Below are 22,180 nucleotides of genomic sequence, written 5' to 3'. Positions count from 1 at the left end.
CCTTCCCCAGACATCCACTGTCATGTGCATGTCTCACCCCCACAGATACATGTGGTTTAAAAAAAAAATGAATCTGGGGATTGGAGAGATGCCCCAGCAGTTAAGAGCACTGACTACTCTCCCAGAGGACCTAGATTCAATTCCTAGCACCCACACAGCATCCATAACCACCTGAAACTCCAGTACTAGGGGGTCTTGATGCTCCCTTCGAGCTTCTGATGGCACTGTATCCACATGGTGCATAGACGCGCATGCAGGTTAAACACCCAGAGACATTTAACTCTAAATATTTCTCATTTTTCATACTATCCATTCTTGTCATTTTCTTTCCTTTCCCTCAAGTCTTCCCACATCCTACCTACCTCCCTACTCACCCAACTTCATGTTCTTTCTCTTGGGAGAGAAAAAAAAACAAGAACACAAAATAAATAACAACAACAACAACAACAAAAAACTCAAATCAAAAGGAAAAAACATCAAATCATAACAAAAAAGCAGACAGAAAGCATGCCCCCTTCTTTGGGCTGGAATTTTGTCTGGCTTGAATTTCTGCTGGTTTCGAGTATGCTGTCACCGTCTCTGTGGGTTCGTGTGTATATCGGGCCTGTTGTGTCTGAAATACGCTGCTGCCTTGGAGGCGTCCACCACCTTTAGCCTTTCCAGTCTTTCCCTCTCTTCTACATACACCACTGAGCCTAGAGGGAAAGGCTTTGCTCAAGACATCCCACTTAAAGCTAAGTGCCTCGGGGCCTCTCGCTGTTTATGTTGTCTAGTTGTGGCTCTCAGTCTTAATAACCATCTATTATAAAATTCTAGGTCATTCTTTGCTACGTAGTAGGTTTGAGGACAGCTTGGGCTGCAGGCTGCACGAGATCCTTTATTTAAAAAAAAAAAAAGCCTGAAAAGAAAAGAAAACACAGCCTCTCCATAAATATTTCTTGAGTACCCATGCTAGGCAGAGATTTCAAACTTGGCTGCTTAGGGGAGAGAAGGCACAGGAACATGGCTGGGGTGGTTCAGAGTTGAGGAGGATTGGACTGGGTTAAAAAACAAGTTCCCTTTTGAAATGAGGGAAGACTTAAATATGTTCATAAGTTGAGGGGAAAGAGTCAGTAGGAAGAGAGGAGATGGAGCAAGGATTCCAAAGAGTTTGAAAGGGTTGGAACCATGTGCACGGGATAACAAGCCTTGAATAGATGAGAAATACTTCATCCTCAGATTAGAAAGAAATGGAATGGTGGATCCATCTTTAAAGAATGGGTGATGGAGTTGTATGAGCTTTGTGGCCCCAAGTTGGTTGGTAAAATAAGCTCTCAGATTATCATGAGAATGAAAAAGTCAGAAATCATATTGGAGCTTGAGAAATCAAATGAAGGTCTGGAATGGTCAATGAGTACAGTGGAAAAGGAGCCAATCAAGACCAAGTAAAAGTGTAGTTGTAGGGGTGGCGGGGCTGCATCCCCAGCACCCCAGCCGCCTGCTCAGCTAGCTTATGCCCGAAATAACAACACACAAACTGTATTCATTTAAACACTGCTTGGCCCATTCTCTTCTAGGCTAATTCTCACATATTAATTTAGCCCATTTCTAATCATCTGTGTGTAGCACCCCAAGGTGCGCTTACCGGGGAGATTCTAGCCTATGTCCATCCTGGGTCAGAGCTTCATCTGGGGAGCAGGGCATGGCCTCTCTCTCAGGCGTCTGCTCCAGAGAGGAGAGCTGTCGAGACTCCGAGCTCACTTCCTCTTCCTCCCAGTGTTCTGTTCTGTTTACTCCTCCCACCTATCCTCTAACCAATAAAATGGGCCAGGGCAGTTCCTTTATTAGCCAATGACCTTCCTTCATCATAAAAGGGCTATTATGTTACCCTGAAGGTTCCGATGAGGTTAGAGGTCATTGTAGGGAGCAGAAGAGACCCTAAGTGAGCAAAGTCCTGAGTGAATGAGTATTTTGACACAGGCATGGCCATGTCAAGAATATCCCAAGACCTTGAATCCGTGGGACAATTGGAAAAACTGTCATCCCTGTGATCTAGGCTCACAAGACACGGCAAAACCCTTTTTGTGACTCTGTGTCTATGATTGATCTATGTGTGCAAAGACTTGCAGCCGCAGCCTCCTGCTCCCAGATGTTTACAGCCCGAGACTGTTCACCTACAGAGGGGCCAGGTGGTGGGGCTACAGGGAGCAGAGCCCAGCCCGATCCCAGCTTCACTGTACGTGTGTCTGTGTGCCTGTCCTTTCTTCATTCCCTCGTTACCCCTAGCCAGAGTTCCGGGACCCAGGCCACATAGAACTTGGCAGACCATGAATTTATAAAAAACATCAAGACCCATAGTTTTGTATTTTCTTTCAGCCAACTTTGACAGCGATGGAGTCGTCAGCCTCTGCCATTTATTCAGTTGGATAATTCTACTAAGGCCAGCAGGGTGGGGCTGAACAGAGATGCGGCCTTTGATAAGAATGCTTCCTAATGGATACATCCTTGCACATCTGTAGACCCAGCTGCTAGAAAGGCTGAGGCAGGAGAATTGCTTAAGTCCAAGAGTTCAAGACCAACTTGGCCAACATAGCAAGAGCCTGTCTCAAAAGCAAAAACATGGTTCAATTGACTAGCCATGTGATTCAGCTTTGGCGGAGGAGCTGGGACTGGGAAGATGGAGAGACGTTGATATCCTGTGAAATAAGGAAAGGGCCCAAATTCCTGAGCATTAGCACTCTGAGGAGATCATTCATGCAAAGGAGGATTAAAGCCATGGGATGGCTAGATGGACACCAGGTTCTGGCCAGAGAGTTGGGTGTTACAGAGAGGATTTCTTGGGCAGGGAGCAGAGGGAACCAAAGGGATGAAGTGAGGGCAGTCACACAGTGTATGGGGACCAAACATTGTTAGCATTGTTAGCAGGCACATTGTAGTCACCTAGGGTGGGGAGAAAGGGTGGGCCAAAGGCAGACGGGCTAGGTCTCCAGGGAAGAGAGGCTATACATTGGCATCGAGGAGGAGCTGGCTAGAGGGATTGTCTGGGAGAGCTATGCGCTTGCCCCCTTTATCTCCCCTCAAGGTGCGTGGTTGTGGGGAGGAGCATACCCTGGAGATGGCTGGTGGGTGGTGGTGTCTCCGAGGGAGACGAACAGGTAGATGAAAGCTGCCAGCACATCTCAGACTTTAATGTATACCCAAACCACTGAGGTTCTTGACAAAACTCAGTGAGACGAATTAAGATGAATGGTTCAATGGCATTTAATACACTCACAAGCACCACTGCTGTCTGTTGTTCAACCTTCACCTCTATGTAGTTCCCACGCATTTGCTTCACCCACAAAGGAAACTTCACCCAACAGCTCTGCCTTCCTTTCCCACTTCAGCTTCCGGTAACCACTATCTCTTCTGTCTCTATGAACTTCACTATTCAGGGTGGTGCCTCATTCATACAAATGCAATTCTATGCAATTTGTCCATGCATGAGTGCCTGTCTCCCACCCCTTCCCCCCTTTTTAACGTTGGGGATTGGACCCAGGGCCTAGCATGTGTTCGGCAGGTTCTATGAGAATTTCTTTATAGCTAAAGATCTTTTTATTGTATGGATAGTCCATATTTTCTTGATCCAGCCATCAGCTGATGGACATGTAAGCTGTTTCTGCTGCACAGCTGGGGTTGATGGCTTCTAGTTCATTCACTAAATTTTAGCTCCCTGCATTTCTTCCTGCTGCTTAAACTTGTCAGGTTGGTCTCGGCCTCAGCATCCTTATTGCGTTCCTGTTGCTTGGCCTGCCCTTCTCCTGGATCTTACTGGGGCTTACTGGTGGACTCATCCTTACAACTCAGATATTGAACCCTCAGAGAAGCGTCCCTGGTCATGATATCAAAAGTCTCTGAACTTCCAATACTTTCTATTCAATATTCTATCTCCATAGTACATCTCAGTACCAGAAATGAAGAAGTATTTGGACAATGGGCACCTGTAGTACTGGGCTGTGGTCTCTGGCCTCATTCACAAAATAACCTTTGAATGCCTAAAATGTACCAGTTGTATTAAAAGTACAGTTGCCAAAATATTTTAAGCTATGATTTAGTAACCCATACACTTATCTGTCAAGCCCTTAAATAATAGTATCTAGTTGTAGGCGTTATAATTACCAGAATATAGAAGCTCTGATGGATGTAGATGCTATTTTGACAGATGTGCACCCACTGGACTAGGAAAGGAAAATATGGCTGATTTCTACTGGACAGAAAAATCACAGGTGCTGCAAGCAGTGCTATAGGTGATTACCTTGGTTTATAACTGAAGAAACTGCCAAAGTTCAGTTTGAGGTGTATTTTGTTTCTGTCCAAGTTTGGGAATTCTCTAAATTCTATCCAGAAGCTCCTTGGAGGTCTGTGAACTCCATGTTTAGAATTGTATGGGTAGGGCTGGAGACATGGTTCAGCAGTTCAGAGCATTGTTTGCTCTTGCAGAGGGCCCAAGTTCAATTCCCAGCATCCACATGGGCCCTTACAGCTATCTGTAGCTTCAGTCCCAGGGAATCCATCACCCTCTCTGGTCTCCCTGGAATCAAGACATGCACGTGGCGCATAGACATATAGGCAGACAAAACACTGATGCGCGTTAGAAAAGAATAAGTCTGTGCATGGTCTGCAAAAGTCTTGAACTTGTTGCCTTAAAAGGGAAAAGGTTAATTGTAGTGATGAGGGAGGAAAGTGCTGGAAGAAAGCTGTCTTCTCTAGCCCTCCATGGAACTGGGGTGTGGGTCATAGAGAAACGTCCTCTTGGGAGGGGCACAAGAAAAGCAGTGCTTTGAACTAAAAAAGAAACAGTCGTGCAGTTGCACACAGAAGTAAGGGTTTTCTTTGCCCCAGAGTGGAGTCCAGTAAGGATAGCCACACGTGGAGAAGAGATAACCACTGTGGGAAGATCAGCCATGGGGGCAAAGGTGAGAGAACTCAGAGCCGTAGGTGGAGTCCTCACTGTATGCCAGACAGTAGACCAGACACTGGCGAAACAAAGCTGGCTGGCACAAGGCTGAGTCACCCTTCTTTCAGAGCCCAGATTCTGGTGGCTGATTGGCTCGTCTGGCTGGTCTGATCTATGCACCTCTTCACAGCCTCTGGGAGCCAGGGGCAGTGGCAATAAGATGAACACAGTGCTTCGGAGATTCAAGGGGAAGGAAGCTGAGAAAAATCGGCTCTTCTGTCTCCCCCACCCCTTTGTGTGAAGCAAAAACTGAAATAAAAAGAAGTTATGTAAGAGAGGAAAGCAAAGCCATGCTCTGATCATGTAATTCAAAGCAGCTACCCATCTACCAATTAGCTACATCTGAGGGATGCGCCCTCTATTCTCACGATGAATTCTTCAGGAACCTTCTATGACTCTTGGCTGCCAAGAAATCATTTGTGCTTCAAAAACGGTCTTGACTGGGAGGGGGGGAATCAAGGGAAGAGAGAAAGAACAATATTTTTAGATTTTTTTTTCCTTTGGGGTGCCAGAGTTACCCTGCACCTGGGTCTCTTCCTGAAGGCAGTTCTCCGGATGCAGGATTCTGTGATTCTTTTTTTAAATGCTGTTTTTTTCCCCTTTCCTAGGGGGCTCTTTCACAAAGGCTCGGGTTAGGAGCTGTTGCAGGTGGGAGGTGTTGGCTGGTCTCATACCTTCCTTTGATCATGTCCTCTTGTGGCAGTGGGATCTGAAAACTAACCTGCCCTGGGCTGAGGTAAAGAAACGCTTCTTCCCTGAAGGGAGGCAGCATCTCCAGGGAAGAGGCAGCCTGCAAGCTGAGGAGAGGAGGAGAGAGGTAGGGCTGAAACTGAGCTGACCTAGTTAGAGCAGGAAGACGGATGCGGTCAAGGGTGAGGCTGAGCAAGTGGGCTGGCTCACTGCGTAAAGATGCTTGCCACCAAGCTGATGTTCCTCCACGCCTGGATCTCTCGGGGTGAAAGGAGGAAACTGACTCACGCAAACTGTCCTCTGACTTCGACACTTAGGCCACACACCTACACACCTACACAATAAATAAGTGTATTTAAGAAAAAGAAAGAAAGGGGCTGGAGAGATGGCTCAGAGGTTAAGAGAACTGACTGATGTTCCAGAGGTCCTGAGTTCAATTCCCAGCATCCACATGATGACACACACCCATCTATAATGAGATCTGGTGCCCAGAACACTATATACATGATAAATAAATTAAAAAAAAAAGAAAAAAGAAAGAAAGAATGTTGGAGCAATTGGAGTGGCTTCAGTGCAGATAGGGCTAGGAAGAAAGAAATTTCCGGAAAGGCCCAGGACAGGGAGGAGAACTGGGCTGATTATCTTTTCTGAAGTCTTGAAAACTTAGCATATATTAATGATATGTGCTAATGAGTTTCATTATGAGACTTTTGTGTGTGTACATAGTGCATTCTTTAGTATATTCGTTCACATTGCCCTCTTTTGTCCCCTCCCATTGATCTTCTTCCCCTTCCCAAGTAGCCCCTCTTCTGCTTTTATCTTTGTAAATAGAGGTATTTAATAAACACACTTTCATTTATTTGTGTGTGTGCATGTGTGCAAGTGTACTATCGTGTGTGTGTGTATGCATACCACAGTGCATGTATAAAGGTCAGAGGGCAACATCAAAAGCTAGTTTTCTCCTTCTATCATGTGGTCTCTGGGAATCAAACTCAGGTTCTCTAGCTTGATGGCAGGTACCCTTAACCACTGAGCCATCTCACCAACTCCCTGTTTTATGCCCTTGTGTTTATGAGCAAACCAGCAAGTTTAATTAGGGTTACTTATAGGAACATGAATAAGGGGTTAGTTACAGAAGTTACTGGCAACTCACCAGTGGCTACACTACTGAAGAAAATATCTCTCCCTCTAGCAACTGCTAACTGCCTATAGACCTTCAATTTACTATTGTTTAGGAGGCTGTGCTGAATCAGGTGTGGTGGTACACATAATTTAATTCTAGTACTCAGGAAGCGGGGGTGGAAGGTTCATGGGTTTGAAGCCAGCCTGAATAACATGAGGCTATTGTCTTAGTTAGGGTTTTATTGCTGTGAAGAGACACCATGACAAGGACAGCTCTTATGAAGGAAAACATTTAATGGGCTGGCTTACAGTCTCAGAGGTTCAGGCCTTTATCATCATGGTGGAGCATGGTGGCATGCAGGCAGATGTGGTGCTGGAGAAGGAGCTGAGAGTCCTACATCTTGACTCACAAGCAACAGGGAGTGGTCTGACTCACTGTGTGTGGCCTGAGCATAATGAGACCTCATATCCCACCCCTACAGTGACACACTTCATCCAACAAGACAGACCACATCTACTCCAACAAGGCCACACCTCCTAATAATGCCACTCCTTTTGGGGGCCATTTTCATTCAGAACACCTCTGCTATATAGCAAGATATTGTCTTAGAAAAGAGACAAATAGAGCTGTGCCCGGTGGAGCACACCTTTAATCCCGGCACTGGGGAGCAGAGGCAGACAGATCTCTGTGAGTTCAAGGCCTGGAATACATAACAAGTTCCAGATCAGACAAGGCTATAATGAGACCCTATCTCAAAAACAAAGCAACAAATAAATAAATAAATGTCTTGTTGAGTCAGGAAGACTGCCAAGGGCAGTTTTGCATGGATTCTCAGTGAGCTGAGGTTCCTATGTAGATGATTGGGGGACGTACCTTTAACAAATTTTGTCTGGATGCTTAGATCAAAAGTGGAAAAAACAAGCCGGGCGGTGGTGGCGCACCTTTAATCCCAGCACTCGGGAGGCAGAGGCAGGCGGATCTCTGTGAGTTCGAGGCCAGCCTGGTCTACAAGAGCTAGTTCCAGGACAGGAACCAAAAGCTACGGAGAAACCCTGTCTCGAAAAATCCAAAAAAAACAAACAAAAAAAAAAGTGGAAAAAACAGGGGGCTGGAGAGATGGCTCAGTGGTTAAGAGCACTGCTTGCTCTTCCAAAGGTCCTGAGTTCAATTCCCAGCAACCACATGGTGGCTCACAACCATCTGTAATAAGATTTGGTGCCCTCTTCTGGCCTGCAGGCATATACACAGACAGAACATTGTATACATAATAAATAAATAAATCTTTAAAAAAAAAAAGAAGTGGAAAAAACATATGTGACTATCGAGGTTGTTAATTGGGATGCTTCCCACATTGCTGCAAGAATGAGCCAAGATCCCACAGCACTGTGACAGAATCCCCTAGTGTGGATCACAGAGAGGTCTTGTGTCCAGAGCTCCAAAGCCAAGGCAGGGTGTGGGGAGCTGCAGGAAGCATCTAATGGGCTTAGATCAAGGGTCCAACTACAGACCCCACCAGAAATTGCCTTGGGGCTGCTGGAAGATAGAGGCGTTCTCTTCCCAGGTCCTGTCCTTCAGGAAGACACCACGAATCTAAGAGAACATTGATTCCTGCAAAGCAGCAGCAAATATTCCAATACCATGTAGAGGTTTTTTTTTTTACACTGCTGGGTCACAGAAGGGATTTTGGGCATAAGAAGAGAAGGCCCTTGGAAGGAGATAGGCATTAAACTGAGCTGTGAGGTGTGCAGAGGGAGGATGGGGATGTGGAGATTAATGGACATTCCACAGTGAAAAAATAAATTGGGTTCACATGTGGCCCAAGAAGACAACGAAAGTTGTCAGTATAAGACCCCACCAAGAAGACACAGAGAAGCCCAACTAGATGGGGGAGGTCCAATTACAGAGGACACATTGTGTTTCTAACTGGGATTGACTATGTCAAAAAAAAAAAAAAAAACCCAAGCACTTGACACCATTTCTCTCCTCTCCTCTCTAGCTATAAGCCTATAGTGGAATTCATAGATGCTCAGTTTGAGGCCTACCTGCAGGAGGAGCTGAAGATCCGGAGAGTACTGCACACCTACCATGACTCCCGAATCCATGTCTGCTTGTACTTCATTGCCCCCACAGGACATTCGCTTAAGTCTCTGGACCTAGTAACCATGAAGAAGCTGGATAGCAAGGTATGAGGCAGGAGCTGGGGCTGAGCAAGCTGGACTCTTACTGATCTGATATACAAGGGATGCTGGGTTCCAGAAGAGGTTTTGTGGCATCCTAATCCCACCCTCTGTTCCCTTCCCCCATAAGGATGGTGTTACAGATCGTGCATTTGGGCTATATGCTTTGCCATCTGGATTCCTAGTATTAGGAATGGCTTTGTCCTGAGTGTCTTGACAATAAGAACGAATGCAAGCAAGATGGCTGTTCAAGTTTAAGGGTGCTGGTTTTGGCAATGGAATACAGTACTATTCTTTACTTTAAATTTTTTTAGATTTATTTTATTTGATATTTTCAAGTATTTTACTGCATTATGCATATCTGTACACCACTTGTATGCCTGGTGCTGAAGGAGCTCAGAAGAGGATGTTGGATTCCCTAGAACTGGAGTTAAGGATGGCTGCGAGCCACCAAGTGGGTGCTAGAAACCAAACTTAGGTCTTCTGCAAGACATCGGTTGCTATAAACTGCTATCTCTCCAGCCAAGGCCCTAGTTTTGATTCTCAGCACCATAAAAATAAAACAAATTGAACATCAGATTCTTTCAAAAGCCTAATTACTACAAGTTTCCTTCCCTAACATTTGGCATGTGCCAGGCACTATGTACATATATGTTATTTCATCTCTTCTATTTGTATATGTGTGTATGCATGTTTGCATGTATGTACACATGTGTGTATGTGCATATGGATGCTATGTGGAGACTGAAGGTTGATGTCAGAATCATCCTCTGTCATTGATCTTCTACCTTATTCACTGAGGCAGAATCTCTCAGCCAAACCAGAATTCAGATATATAGCTGGTCTTGCTAACTACCTTGCTTGATCTACCTTCTGAGGCTGAATTATGGGCACACTGAATGCTTGCAAGTTCAGGGGATCTAAGCTCTGGTCCTCATACTTGTGCAGCGAGAGCTTAGCCACTGAACCCTGTTTTGTTTTTTTTTTCTTTTTTTTTAAAGTATTTATTTATTTATTTGTTATATATACAATATTCTGTCTGTGTGTATGCCTGCAGGCCAGAAGAGGGCACCAGATCTCATTACAGATGGTTGTGAGCCACCATGTGGTTGCTGGGAATTGAACTCAGGATCTTTGGAAGAGCAGGCAATGCTCTTAACCTTTGAGCCATCTCTCCAGCCCCCTGAACCCTGTTTTTTGTTATTGTTGCTTGTTTGCTTTTGTTTTTAACACTCATACTTGTGCAGCGAGAGCTTAGCCACTGAACCCTGTTTTTTGTTATTGTTGCTTGTTTGCTTTTGTTTTTAACAAAGGTGCTTTTATTGTATTTTGTTTAAATTTTTAGATTTTATTTATTTTTAATCAAAACTTTTTCAGCCGGGCGATGGTGGCGCACACCTTTAATCCCAGCACTCGGGAGACAGAGGCAGGCGGATCTCTGTGAGTTCGAGACCAGCCTGGTCTACAGAGCTAGTTCCAGGACAGGCTCCAAAGCCACAGAGAAACCCTGTCTCGAAAAAAAAAAAAAAAACAAAAAAAAAAACTTTTTCATACAATGTATTCTGATCATGCTTTTCCCCTCCCACAACTCCTCCCAGATCCTCCCCACCTTTCCACCCACCCACCTCCATATCTTTTATCCCTTTCTCATTAAAAATCAAAAACAACAACCCCCCAAAAATACACAAAAAGAAACTTCATGAAAACAAAAACCAAATATATAAGTACAAAACCAGTAAGGCAAAATAAATAAATAAATAAATAAATAAATAAATAAATAAAAAGGATGAAAGAAAGAAAAGAAAAAGAAAAAGAGAAAAGCCCAAATGAAGCAGTATGAGGCAAAAAGTCTACAAGACCACCATTGAGTTCACTGTGTGTGGTCCATCTACTGCTGGCCATGGGTATATCTTGAAGTTAATGTACCCAGTGAGACTTCATTGGGGAAAAAGTAATCTTTCCTTTCCAAGTAGGTATCATCTACTTCTTGGTTAGAGACAGAGCCTGTGTTTACTTCCTCTCTCTCAGCAATGGGATCCTGTCTGGCTTGAACCTGTGCTGCTACCATCTCTGAGTTAACATATTTAGCAGTTCCATTGTCTGGAAGACACTGTTTCCTTGGTGTCACCCATCACCTCTGGCTCTTCCGTTTTTCTACCCCATCTTCCACATAGATCCCTGAGCTCTGAGGGGGAGGATCCTATTTAGGACTGAGTGCCAAAGTCCCACTTTCTACACATTGTCCTGTTGTGGGTCTCTGTGTTAGTTCCTGTCTATTGCAAGAAGAAGCTTCTCTGATGATGGCTGAGCAAGGCACTGATCTCTGGGTATAGCAGAATGTTGTCAGGAGTTATTTTATTGCCATGCTCTTTTAGCACAACTGTACTTAGTAGTATTTAGTACTTAGTATTTAGTTTTCCCCTAGGCCCATGACCTATCCAGTCTCAGGTCTAGCAGTGTCAGGCATGAATTCTGTCTCATGGAGTGGGCCTTAAATCCAATTAGGCAGTGGTTGGTTACCTCCACAACAGTTGTGCCACTGTTGCACCAGCATATCACATAGGCAGGTGACATTGTAGTGTGCAGGGTTTGTAGCTGGCTGGGTGGTGGTTGCCTTTCTCCTTTGGTAGTGTGCAAAGTGCATTCCAATAGCATGAACACCAGTAATAGCAGTGAAGGCTCTAGTTAGGCACCAGCTCAACTTCTACATATTTGATGACATATCTAAATGTTGTCTTCAGCAACAGGGACTGGGCCCTATTTTGCCCTTCTAATAATCTAGTAGTATATTTAAGTGCTGTTACTTACATTTTACATAGTACTGTTAGCTACATATGAAGTCACTGAGGCACAGAGAGGCAAGTACCTTGCTCAAGGTCAGACAACTTGTAATGGAGTTGAGATTTGCCTTTAGCTCCAACTGCAAGTTATTTTAGTATACAAAATTCTAATTTACATGTAGTCATTTGGTAGCATAGCCACTATAAGAACTGAATGTCAGCTATAATCAGAATAAGAGCAGTTTTTTCCATTTTTGCAGCAATGAGCTCACTACTTGTGAATAATAGGCTGTTCCTGAAATGTCTCCATGCCCAGCACGGCCCCGTATAGAGCGGCAGTGAGCCATGTGGCAGGCTGTTTGCTGGGTAGGCTGCATTAAGTAAGCAGTTTTTGGTTTATGTTTATTGTGGACTAATGAGGACTAGGCAAAAAAATAAATAAATAACAAGGAGGCTTGGATTTGCCTGCTGTTCCATCTTGGCAAAGATCTGGATCTCTTAACCCCAAAGACTTCAAGAGAGATAACTACAAGGTCCGGTCTTTGACTCGCATCCCAAGCTTTGTGAGATGTGTCTTCAGGGGTCTTCAAAAGCACAAAAGACACAGGACTTAATCAGTTCTAGAACCCCCACATGCTCCTTTCAGAGTCCAGGGCCTGAGAAACATTCATGCTGTCCCAGTGAGGTCTGCAAGCAGGAACAACTCCATTTTCTTCAGGAACCTGAGCTTAGTGTGCTCTGTCTCCTAAAGCCACGCGCATGGCAGATTTCTTTACCATTGGCAATAAAAGCTTTCCCTCTTTCTGGAGGGATTTCAAGGGTCAGGGTTCAGGTGAGTTGAACTTTTGGGGTGGCACTAGGCCTTTCTCTTGCTATCTGAAATTAGGCCTTCATACCTACTTTCTTTGCTCAGAAATAAATGCAAGCATTGTAACTTAAGGGGGTAGGGGATGGTAAAACAGGATCTAGTATAGTTTAAGCTACCTTCAAACACACCACATAGCGAAAGATGGCCTTGGACTGATCCTTCCACTTCCACCTCTCCAGTGCTGGGATTATAGGTGGAGCTGAAGATGGAGCTTAGGGCTCATGCTAAGCGAGCATCCCGCCAACTGAGCACATGCCCAGCCCAGTCTAACTTTTCTGCATAGGTCTCAGGTCAGATTCGTAATACTGGGTCTTTTGTGCCTACCTGGCTGCTGCAGGAGAGCCACATACATGTTCATCCTCATCAAGTTCTGCCCCTGCTTCCTTTTTCCTCCCACGTGGATCCATGGTATATCTGGCTGGGGAAAGCCTCAGTTGGACAGGTTGGGACAGCTTATCGTTACCAACAAATGGCTGCCTGTCACATTGTCAACCACAAATTCCCTGTCATCTTTCTTCTTTGAAACACTCGGGCAGTGACCTTGATTCCAAGACTTCACACAGCCCACCAACTTGGTTCTGAATTGATAGACAGTTCATAGTTGCTACCAGCTTTGGGACTACGACTGAGTTTGATTTGAATTTCAGTTCTGCAACTTATTTGCCCTGTGGCCTTAGGCAAGTTATTTAACCTCTGTGCGGTTCAATTTCACTTTGGTAAAACACTGGCAGCAATGCCTTCTGGGAAAGTTGTTGGGATTAATTTTGCTACGCCATTCATAGGGTACTTAGCTTAGTGGCCAACACATAGTAAGTACTCGTCATTGTTATTTGCTATTTGGCTAAAGGTGGACAGTGCTAGACTATTCGCTGAGCTTGCTACCCCCTCTGGGCGCTGGTGGGAGCCCTAGGCTGTGGAGTTGTCGGTTGCTAGTTAAGGATCCCACTTTGTTCCTCCTTCTCCTAGGTGAATATCATCCCCATCATTGCCAAGTCAGACGCCATCTCTAAGAGTGAGCTGACAAAGTTCAAGATCAAAATCACCAGTGAACTTGTGAGCAATGGAGTCCAGATCTATCAGTTCCCCACGGATGACGAGTCCGTGGCTGAGATCAACGGAACCATGAATGTGAGTGGGGGCACAGGGTTCGACCTTCCAGACGTGTGCTCTTATGAGCAGCCTTTGGCAAGTAGGGGTGAAGTACCTTCATCAGCCCTCTTAGTGCTGATCTTAACTCTTGAGTGCCTGAGACTCGGGTATTGGGGACAGAGGACCCAGAACCTAACTAGTTTCTATTTCTAGTGATGGCTGCTGTGACATCTCAGTGGCACAGAGATTAGTGACCAGGGGAAGGGCAAGGCTGACGTGAGGTTGCGTGTGGAGTGGGAATTCAGGCCTCTCTTGCTCCTCGTTTTTGGCTCCTGTGCGTGTTCATATGTGTATACAGGTGTTTATATTCATGTTTGTGGTGACCAGAGGTTGATGGGTGTCTCCCCCGATCACTCTCCACTGTATTTACTGTGCTAGGGTCTCTTGCTGAAACCGAAGCTCACCAATACCTCCTAGTCTAGCTGGCCAGCTTGCCCGGGGGTCCCGTTTTCCCCATCTCTGCCTTCTAAGTCCTAGGATTACAGGTAGCTGCTGTGCCCGGCCACCTTCTCTGTGAGTGCTGAGGGGCTGAACTCAAATTCTTGAGATTACAAGGCAGGTACTCAATCCACTGTGCCATCCCCCCAGCCCCCAAACTGCCTTCTTAGTACCCTTCAGTTCTAGGCCAGGCAACCTTCCAGACTGGACTGCAAGAAAGGGAAACTATGTTTGTCTGACCACAACAATGCCAGCACAGTAGGTACAGCAAAAGCCATAAAGGCCAAAAAAACCAGCTTGGCCTCAGAGGCACAGGGATGGGCTGTTGGCCAAGAATTGAGCCCTATTGTCATGAACCGAACAATGAGAAATAGCCTCCAATTTTCTGGCAACCACAGTGATTTTTTTTTCTAGGATCTTAGGCTGGAACACAGAGATTTAAAAAAAAAAGATTTTATTTATTTTTATTTTAGGTATGTGAGTGTTTTGTCTGCATGTATGCAAGAATACCATGTGTGTACAGTGTCCATGGAAGCCAGAAGAGGGCATTGGATCACCTGGGACTCAAGTTATAGATGGTTGGGAGAAGTCTTGTGGCTTCTCAGAACTAAATCCAGGTCCTCTGCAGGAGCGGCCAGGGCTCGCAAGCACTGAGCCATCTCTCCAACCCCTGTGATGTTATTTTGAAGCCCCAGGGTTATGATTTGCCTTATTAAGTGTGAATGAATTTACAAATAGAGTCCTCTTTTTCTCTCTTCCCCCACCTCCCCCACTAGAGGAATGAATAAGAGAGAAGGCCGAGAGTCAAACACTCCCGGGCTGCTTTGCAATGTGTTGCTGCTGTTGCCGTGAAAGCTTCGCTGTTGTGATTTCTAGGAGACAGCTAGCGGCTTTCAGCAAGCCTCTGCTTCAGGAACAAATTTCTTTTTCGCTATTGAGAGGCATCGGTTTTTCCTAATGACATAATGTCAGGGGACAGCCAAACTCAGGAAAGCCTTGTAATAAAAGCCATTTTTAGCAAACTTTTCCTGCTGCTGGTGCCCTCTAAGTTGTCATTACAACATCAGCTGCCACCTCCTGTGAATTGGCCAACAAATCAGCATAGTCAGGCAGCAAGTCACCGTCTCGCCTGACGTCTTGGCCTTGAGCACAGCCCACCCTAGATAGGTTTCTGAGTAGAAGCCCTTCCTTCATCTGCCTTGAACAAGTCTGGCTCAAGTCTGTGGGCCGGGAGGTAGGTAGAGTTGTGTTCTTTGTGACCTAGTGTGGGTGTGGACAAAAAATAAAAAACAAACAAACAAACAAAATACTGCTGTCCTCTCCAGGAATCAGGGCATTTGGATGGAAATGAGGGTCTGTTATGATAAGAAAACTGGATAAGGTGCCCAGCCTGTAGCGAAACAGGAAGTGCTTTCTGGGTGTCGCTTGCACTGATGTCTGGAAGCATGTAGTCACCTCAGGGACCTCAGTTCTATAGATAGCTTCCAGGCTCATTCTCTGAGTCAGCAAGCATTGCTCAGCCTTATCGTTTGCTTTGCTACAAACAAAGAGGAATAAGTTTTCCGCAATGTGAAGGTGTCCCACCAAGCTCTGTCTCTACGTGATGGCAGTCTCCCTTTCTCTCTCTCAGCTCAGCTCTGGCCTCCTGCTGAGCCTAGAGCGGATTCAGCCTCAGAGTTTCCTTCTCCAGCACGCTGCTGTGGCAGCCCAGAGATTGCGGGCCCTATGTTATGTGTAACAGCCCAGAGTTTGCCCCTGCTTCGCTTTGAACAACTAAATTAAAAACTAGTTGTGGTAGCACATGCTTGTCATCCCAGCACTGAGGCAGGAGAATGACATGTTTTATTCTGGCCTAAGTTACATATAACCTGCCTCCAAAAGAAAAGAAAAGAAAAGAAAAGAAAAGAAAAGAAAAGAAAAGAAAAGAAAAGAAAAGAAAAGAAAAGAAAAGAGAAAAGAAAGCTAAGTTTGATGGGTTCAGGGTCATCCCTCTACGTAGTGTCACTCAAAATTCACTCCCTTGCATGTCACCATGCTTTCGAATGGGAAGGGAAGAGAAAGGGTACCCTCCAGCCAGGATGCCTGGACTTGGGCATGTCTGCGAGAGGGGCCTGTATGGGAAGCCTCTGGGTCCCAGATGACGAATTGGGAAGCAGGAGGGAGGAGTCACTGCTATAATAAACACAAAAGTTCTTTGCCCACTTGCCAACATTACAACTGTGTCAGAGTCTCCAGAGAAACCATGGTTTATGCACTGGTATCAACAGAGATGGGGAGGGCGTGCTTGGGCGCTATGAGGTCTGGGTGCTGGACTTTCCATTCTAGATATGGTTCCAGATCCCCAGTTCCTGCCCACTGCACAGCCTGTTGTCATGGGAAATAGAAGAGGCCGAAGTTGTTTTATTTTTTTTTTTAACCTAGTTAGAGAAGACTGTGCAGCTGCCCTCTTAAACCCAAGTAAGAGATATTCATGGGTGCGCATGCCCAACCTCACCCTCAGCTTTTGGGTGACTCTGGAGAACTTTATTTCAGATTGTGGAAGCAGGAGATGGGGGAGTTGGGGGAGAGGGAGAGAGTCCATTGGATGCTATTTTCAACCCCTACTGGGATTCCTCTCAAAGCTGTAGGCTTTATTTTATTTTTTTAAAGATTTATTTATTAAGTATACAACATTCTGCCTCCATGTATGCCCACACATCAGAAAAGGGTGCCAGATCTCATTACAGATGGTTGTGAGCCACCATGTGGTCACTGGGAATTGAACTCAGGACCTCTGGAAGAGCAGTCAGCGCTCCCAACCACTGAGCCATCTCCCCAGCCCCCTGTAGGCTTTAAATCTCAGAATTGCCACACTGGGGGCTGGAGAGATGGCTCAGAGGTTAAGAGCATTGCCTGCTCTTCCAAAGGTCCTGAGTTCAATTCCCAGCAACCACATGGTGGCTCACAACCATCTGTAATGGGGTCTGGTGCCCTCTTCTGGCCTGCAGGCATACACACAGAATATTGTATACATAATAAATAAATAAATAAATAAATAAATAAATAAATAAATAAATAAATATTTAAAAAAAAACAAAAAAGAATTGCCACACTGTTTAAGTTAATTCATCCTTTTGAGACCGGGTCTCACTAGGTAGCCCAGACTGTCCTTAAACTTGTGACCTTCTCGTCTCAGCTTCCTAATTGCTGGCACTATAGAACTGAGTCACCATGCCTAGCCTATTGTTTAGATGCAGTGCTGCTGCTCTGGTGTAATAACACACCTAGAGTCCCAGCACTTGGGAGGCAGGAACAGCTGGATCAGAAGTTTAAGGTTACCCTCCACCACACAGAGAGCTGAAAGATAGCCTGAACTACATGAGGCCCTGTGTAAGAAATACAACAAAAATGTAATGCTGTTCTTTTTTTTAATTTTATTTTATTATTATTTTTATTTATTTATTTATTATGTATATAATATTCTGTCTGTGTGTATGTCTGCAGGCCAGAAGAGGACACCAGACCTCATTACAGATGGTTGTGAGCCACCATGTGGTTGCCGGGAATTGAACTCAGGACCTTTGGAAGAGCAGGCAATGCTCTTAACCTCTGAGCCATCTCTCCAGCCCCTATTCTTTTTTTTTTTAAAGATTTATTCATTTATTATGTATACAGTGTTCTGTCTGCATGTATGCCTACAGGCCAGTAGAGGGCACCAGATCTCATTACAGATGGTTGTGAGCCACCATGTGGTTGCTGGGAATTGAACTCAGGACCTCTAGAAGAGCAGCCAGTGCTCTTAGCCTCTGAGCCATCTCTCCAGCCCCATAGTGCTCTTCTTAAGATAGCTCAAATTATAGCCAGGGATTAAAAAACAGGCCCAGTTACATGACTAAGATCAGTTAGTTGGCTGTTTTGTTAGGCATTGGGTTTGATTCCCACGAATTGTATTTGTACCACTAAGAGCACATGGTTGACAAATTGGACCATAGGGAGGCCCATAGGCCCTGGTGTGTCCTTTCCCTCCACCCCACAATGGTGTCTCTATTGTTCCCATGTACATCTGTTGGAATGACCAACGTACTTGAGTGAATTAGGGGACAGTCTTGTTTAGTCACCAGTGGGAGTCTGAAATGGGGGCGAGGAGAAAGAGCCTCGTGACTGGTAGGCACAGTCCACCCTGGGAAGAAACCAAGGCTAGTTAGTATACTCCACCAGACAAGATCCTGATGGAATCTCACAACCTAAAAACAAAAGCAGAAAGCATTTTTCTGGTCTTCAAAGCATGACTCGTGTCGTGACACTTGGATCATCAGATAACTTTCAAATGGGCCAGGGGAGGTTTAAGGTAGACATGAAACTGGAAAGTATTATGTTGTGTGATGTTTTACTCTTTTGCCTTTTTTTGGGGGGTGGCAACACTCAGATCCCAAATAAATCACACCTGGCGGCTTATTTTTAGTTAGAAATGCCTGGCCTTAGCTTGGCTTGTTTCTTTCCAGCTTTTCTGACTTAAATTATCCTGACTATCTTTTGCCTCTGGGCATTTATCTTTCTCTAGTTTTGTATACCCTTCTTTATTTCTTTCTCCATGGCTGTCTGGGTAGCTGACCCCAATGCCCTCCTCTCCTTGTTCTCTTCTCTTCTTCCTTGTTTCTCCTTCTATTAATTCCCTCTGCCTACCAGCCCTGCCAATCCTTGCTCCTGCCTTGCTATTGGCTGTTCAGCTCTTTCTTAGGACCAGCAGGTGTTTTAGACAGGCAAAGAATCACAGCTTCACAGAGTTAAACAAATTCATCAGAAACAAAAGTCACACACATTAAAGTAATATTCCTCAACAGTATTGCCCATGTGATAATATTTGAAGAAGGAGCCTTGCAAAGCCTTGGGAGGCAAATCTATAAACACAGCTACCCTGAAGGTTGCAGCAAGAGGTTCCCAAGTTTAAGACCTGCTTGGACTACAGAATGAGTTCAGGACAAGCCTGGGCAACTTAGTGAGACCCTGTCTCGACATAAAAATGAAAAAAGAAGGCTGGAGATATGTGCAATTCGGTGGCAGCGCGTGTACCTCACACTTGCAAAGCCTCTAGTTCAATTCCTAGAAATGATTTTTAAAGAGAAGAGAGGGGCTGGAGAGATGGCTCAGAGGTTAAGAGCGATACTACTCTTCCAGAGAACCTTAGGGCCAATGTGGTGCGACTCACAACCTCCTGTAACTCCAGCCCCAGGAGGTCCAACCCTTTCTTCCAGCCTCTGTAGGCCCCTGCACTCAAGTGTACATGCCCACATAGACATACACATGCCCACATAGACATGCACATGCCCACATACAGACATGCACATGCCCACATACAGACATGCACATGCCCACATAGACATGCACATGCCCACATAGACATGCACATGCCCACATAGACATGCACATGCCCACATACAGACATGCACATGCCCACATACAGACATGCACATGCCCACATAGACATGCACATGCCCACATACAGACATGCACATGCCCACATACAGACATGCACATGCCCACATACAGACATGCCCATGCCCACATAGACATGCCCATGCCCACATACAGACATGCACATGCCCACATAGACAGGCACATGCCCACATAGACAGGCACATGCCCACATACAAACATGCACATGCCCACATACAGACATGCACATGCCCACCTAGACATGCACATGCCCAAATACAGACATGCACATGCCCACATAGACATGCACATGCCCACATACAGACATGCACATGCCCACATACAGACATGCACATGCCCACATAGACAGGCACATGCCCACATACAGGCATGCACATGCCCACATAGACATGCACATGCCCACATACAGACATGCACATGCCCACATACAGACAGGCACATGCCCACATACAGGCATGCACATGCCCACATAGACATGCATATGCCCACATACAGACATGCACATGCCCACATAGACATGCACATGCCCAAATACAGACATGCACATGCCCACATAGACATGCACATGCCCACATACAGACATGCACATGCCCACATAGACATGCACATGCCCACATAGACATGCACATGCCCACATACAGACATGCACATGCCCACATACAGACATGCACATGCCCACATACAGACATGCACATGCCCACATAGACATGCACATGCCCACATAGACATGCACATGCCCACATACAGACATGCACATGCCCACATACAGACATGCACATGCCCACATACAGACATGCACATGCCCACATAGACATGCACATGCCCACATACAGAGATGCACATGCCCACATAGACATGCACATGCCCACATAGACATGCACATGCCCACATACAGACATGCACATGCCCACATACACACATGCACATGCCCACATAGACATGCACATGCCCACATACAGACATGCACATGCCCACATACAGACATGCACATGCCCACATAGACATGCACATGCCCACATAGACAGGCACATGCCCACATACAGACATGCACATGCCCACCTAGACATGCACATGCCCAAATACAGACATGCACATGCCCACATAGACATGCACATGCCCACATACAGACATGCACATGCCCACATACAGACATGCACATGCCCACATAGACATGCACATGCCCACATACAGACATGCACATGCCCACATACAGACATGCACATGCCCACATACAGACATGCACATGCCCACATACAGACAGGCACATGCCCACATACAGGCATGCACATGCTCACATAGACATGCATATGCCCACATGCAGACATGCACATGCCCACATAGACATGCACATGCCCAAATACAGACATGCACATGCCCACATACAGACATGCACATGCCCACATACAGACATGCACATGCCCACATACAGACATGCACATGCCCACATACAGACATGCACATGCCCACATAGACATGCACATGCCCACAAACAGACATGCACATGCCCACATACAGACATGCACATGCCCACATAGACATGCACATGCCCACATACAGACATGCACATGCCCACATAGACATGCACATGCCCACATAGACATGCACATGCCCACATAGACATGCACATGCCCACATACAGACATGCACATGCCCACATAGACATGCACATGCCCACATACACACATGCACATGCCCACATAGACATGCACATGCCCACATAGACATGCACATGCCCACATACAGACATGCACATGCCCACATACAGACATGCACATGCCCACATAGACAGGCACATGCCCACATAGACATGCACATGCCCACATACAGACATGCACATGCCCACATACAGACATGCACATGCCCACATAGACATGCACATGCCCACATACAGACAGGCACATGCCCACATACAGGCATGCACATGCCCACATAGACATGCACATGCCCACATAGACATGCACATGCCCACATACAGACATGCACATGCCCACATAGACATGCACATGCCCACATACAGACATGCACATGCCCACATACAGACATGCACATGCCCACATACAGACATGCACATGCCCACATAGACATGCACATGCCCACATACAGACATGCACATGCCCACATACAGACATGCACATGCCCACATAGACATGCACATGCCCACATAGACATGCACATGCCCACATACAGACATGCACATGCCCACATACAGACATGCACATGCCCACATACAGACATGCACATGCCCTCATACAGACATGCACATGCCCACATACAGACAGGCACATGCCCACATACAGACATGCACATGCCCACATACAGACATGCACATGCCCACATACAGACAGGCACATGCCCACATAGACATGCACATGCCCACATAGACATGCACATGCCCACATACAGACATGCACATGCCCACATACAGACATGCACATGCCCACATAGACATGCACATGAACAATTCAAAATCAACCTCTTTTCAGAAGAGTTTGGGCCTTTAGCAGTTAGTTGGGCCATAAGGGCTGCTCCCTCACTAATGAGATTAAG

At 45.7% G+C, this 22,180-nt stretch overlaps 1 protein-coding gene across 2 annotated transcripts in view; it reads left to right on the top strand.

Annotated features, from left to right (window-relative positions):
* The window catches only part of Septin6 (septin 6), an 83,259-nt gene that overhangs the window by 37,244 nt on the left and 23,835 nt on the right, over nucleotides 1–22,180 (top strand). For both annotated transcript variants that reach the window (XM_041642873.1, XM_041642875.1), the window contains exons 5-6: nucleotides 8,785–8,971; nucleotides 13,580–13,741. In XM_041642873.1, the coding sequence (XP_041498807.1) occupies nucleotides 8,785–8,971; nucleotides 13,580–13,741 (349 nt within the window). The remainder of the gene's footprint in view (nucleotides 1–8,784; nucleotides 8,972–13,579; nucleotides 13,742–22,180) is intronic.

The sequence above is a fragment of the Microtus oregoni genome, unplaced genomic scaffold (genome assembly GCF_018167655.1).
Source record: "Microtus oregoni isolate MIOR12 unplaced genomic scaffold, Mior012 000080F_ref0000499, whole genome shotgun sequence".
NCBI lineage: Eukaryota > Metazoa > Chordata > Mammalia > Rodentia > Cricetidae > Microtus > Microtus oregoni.
This window is presented reverse-complemented; position numbering and strand designations above follow the sequence as displayed.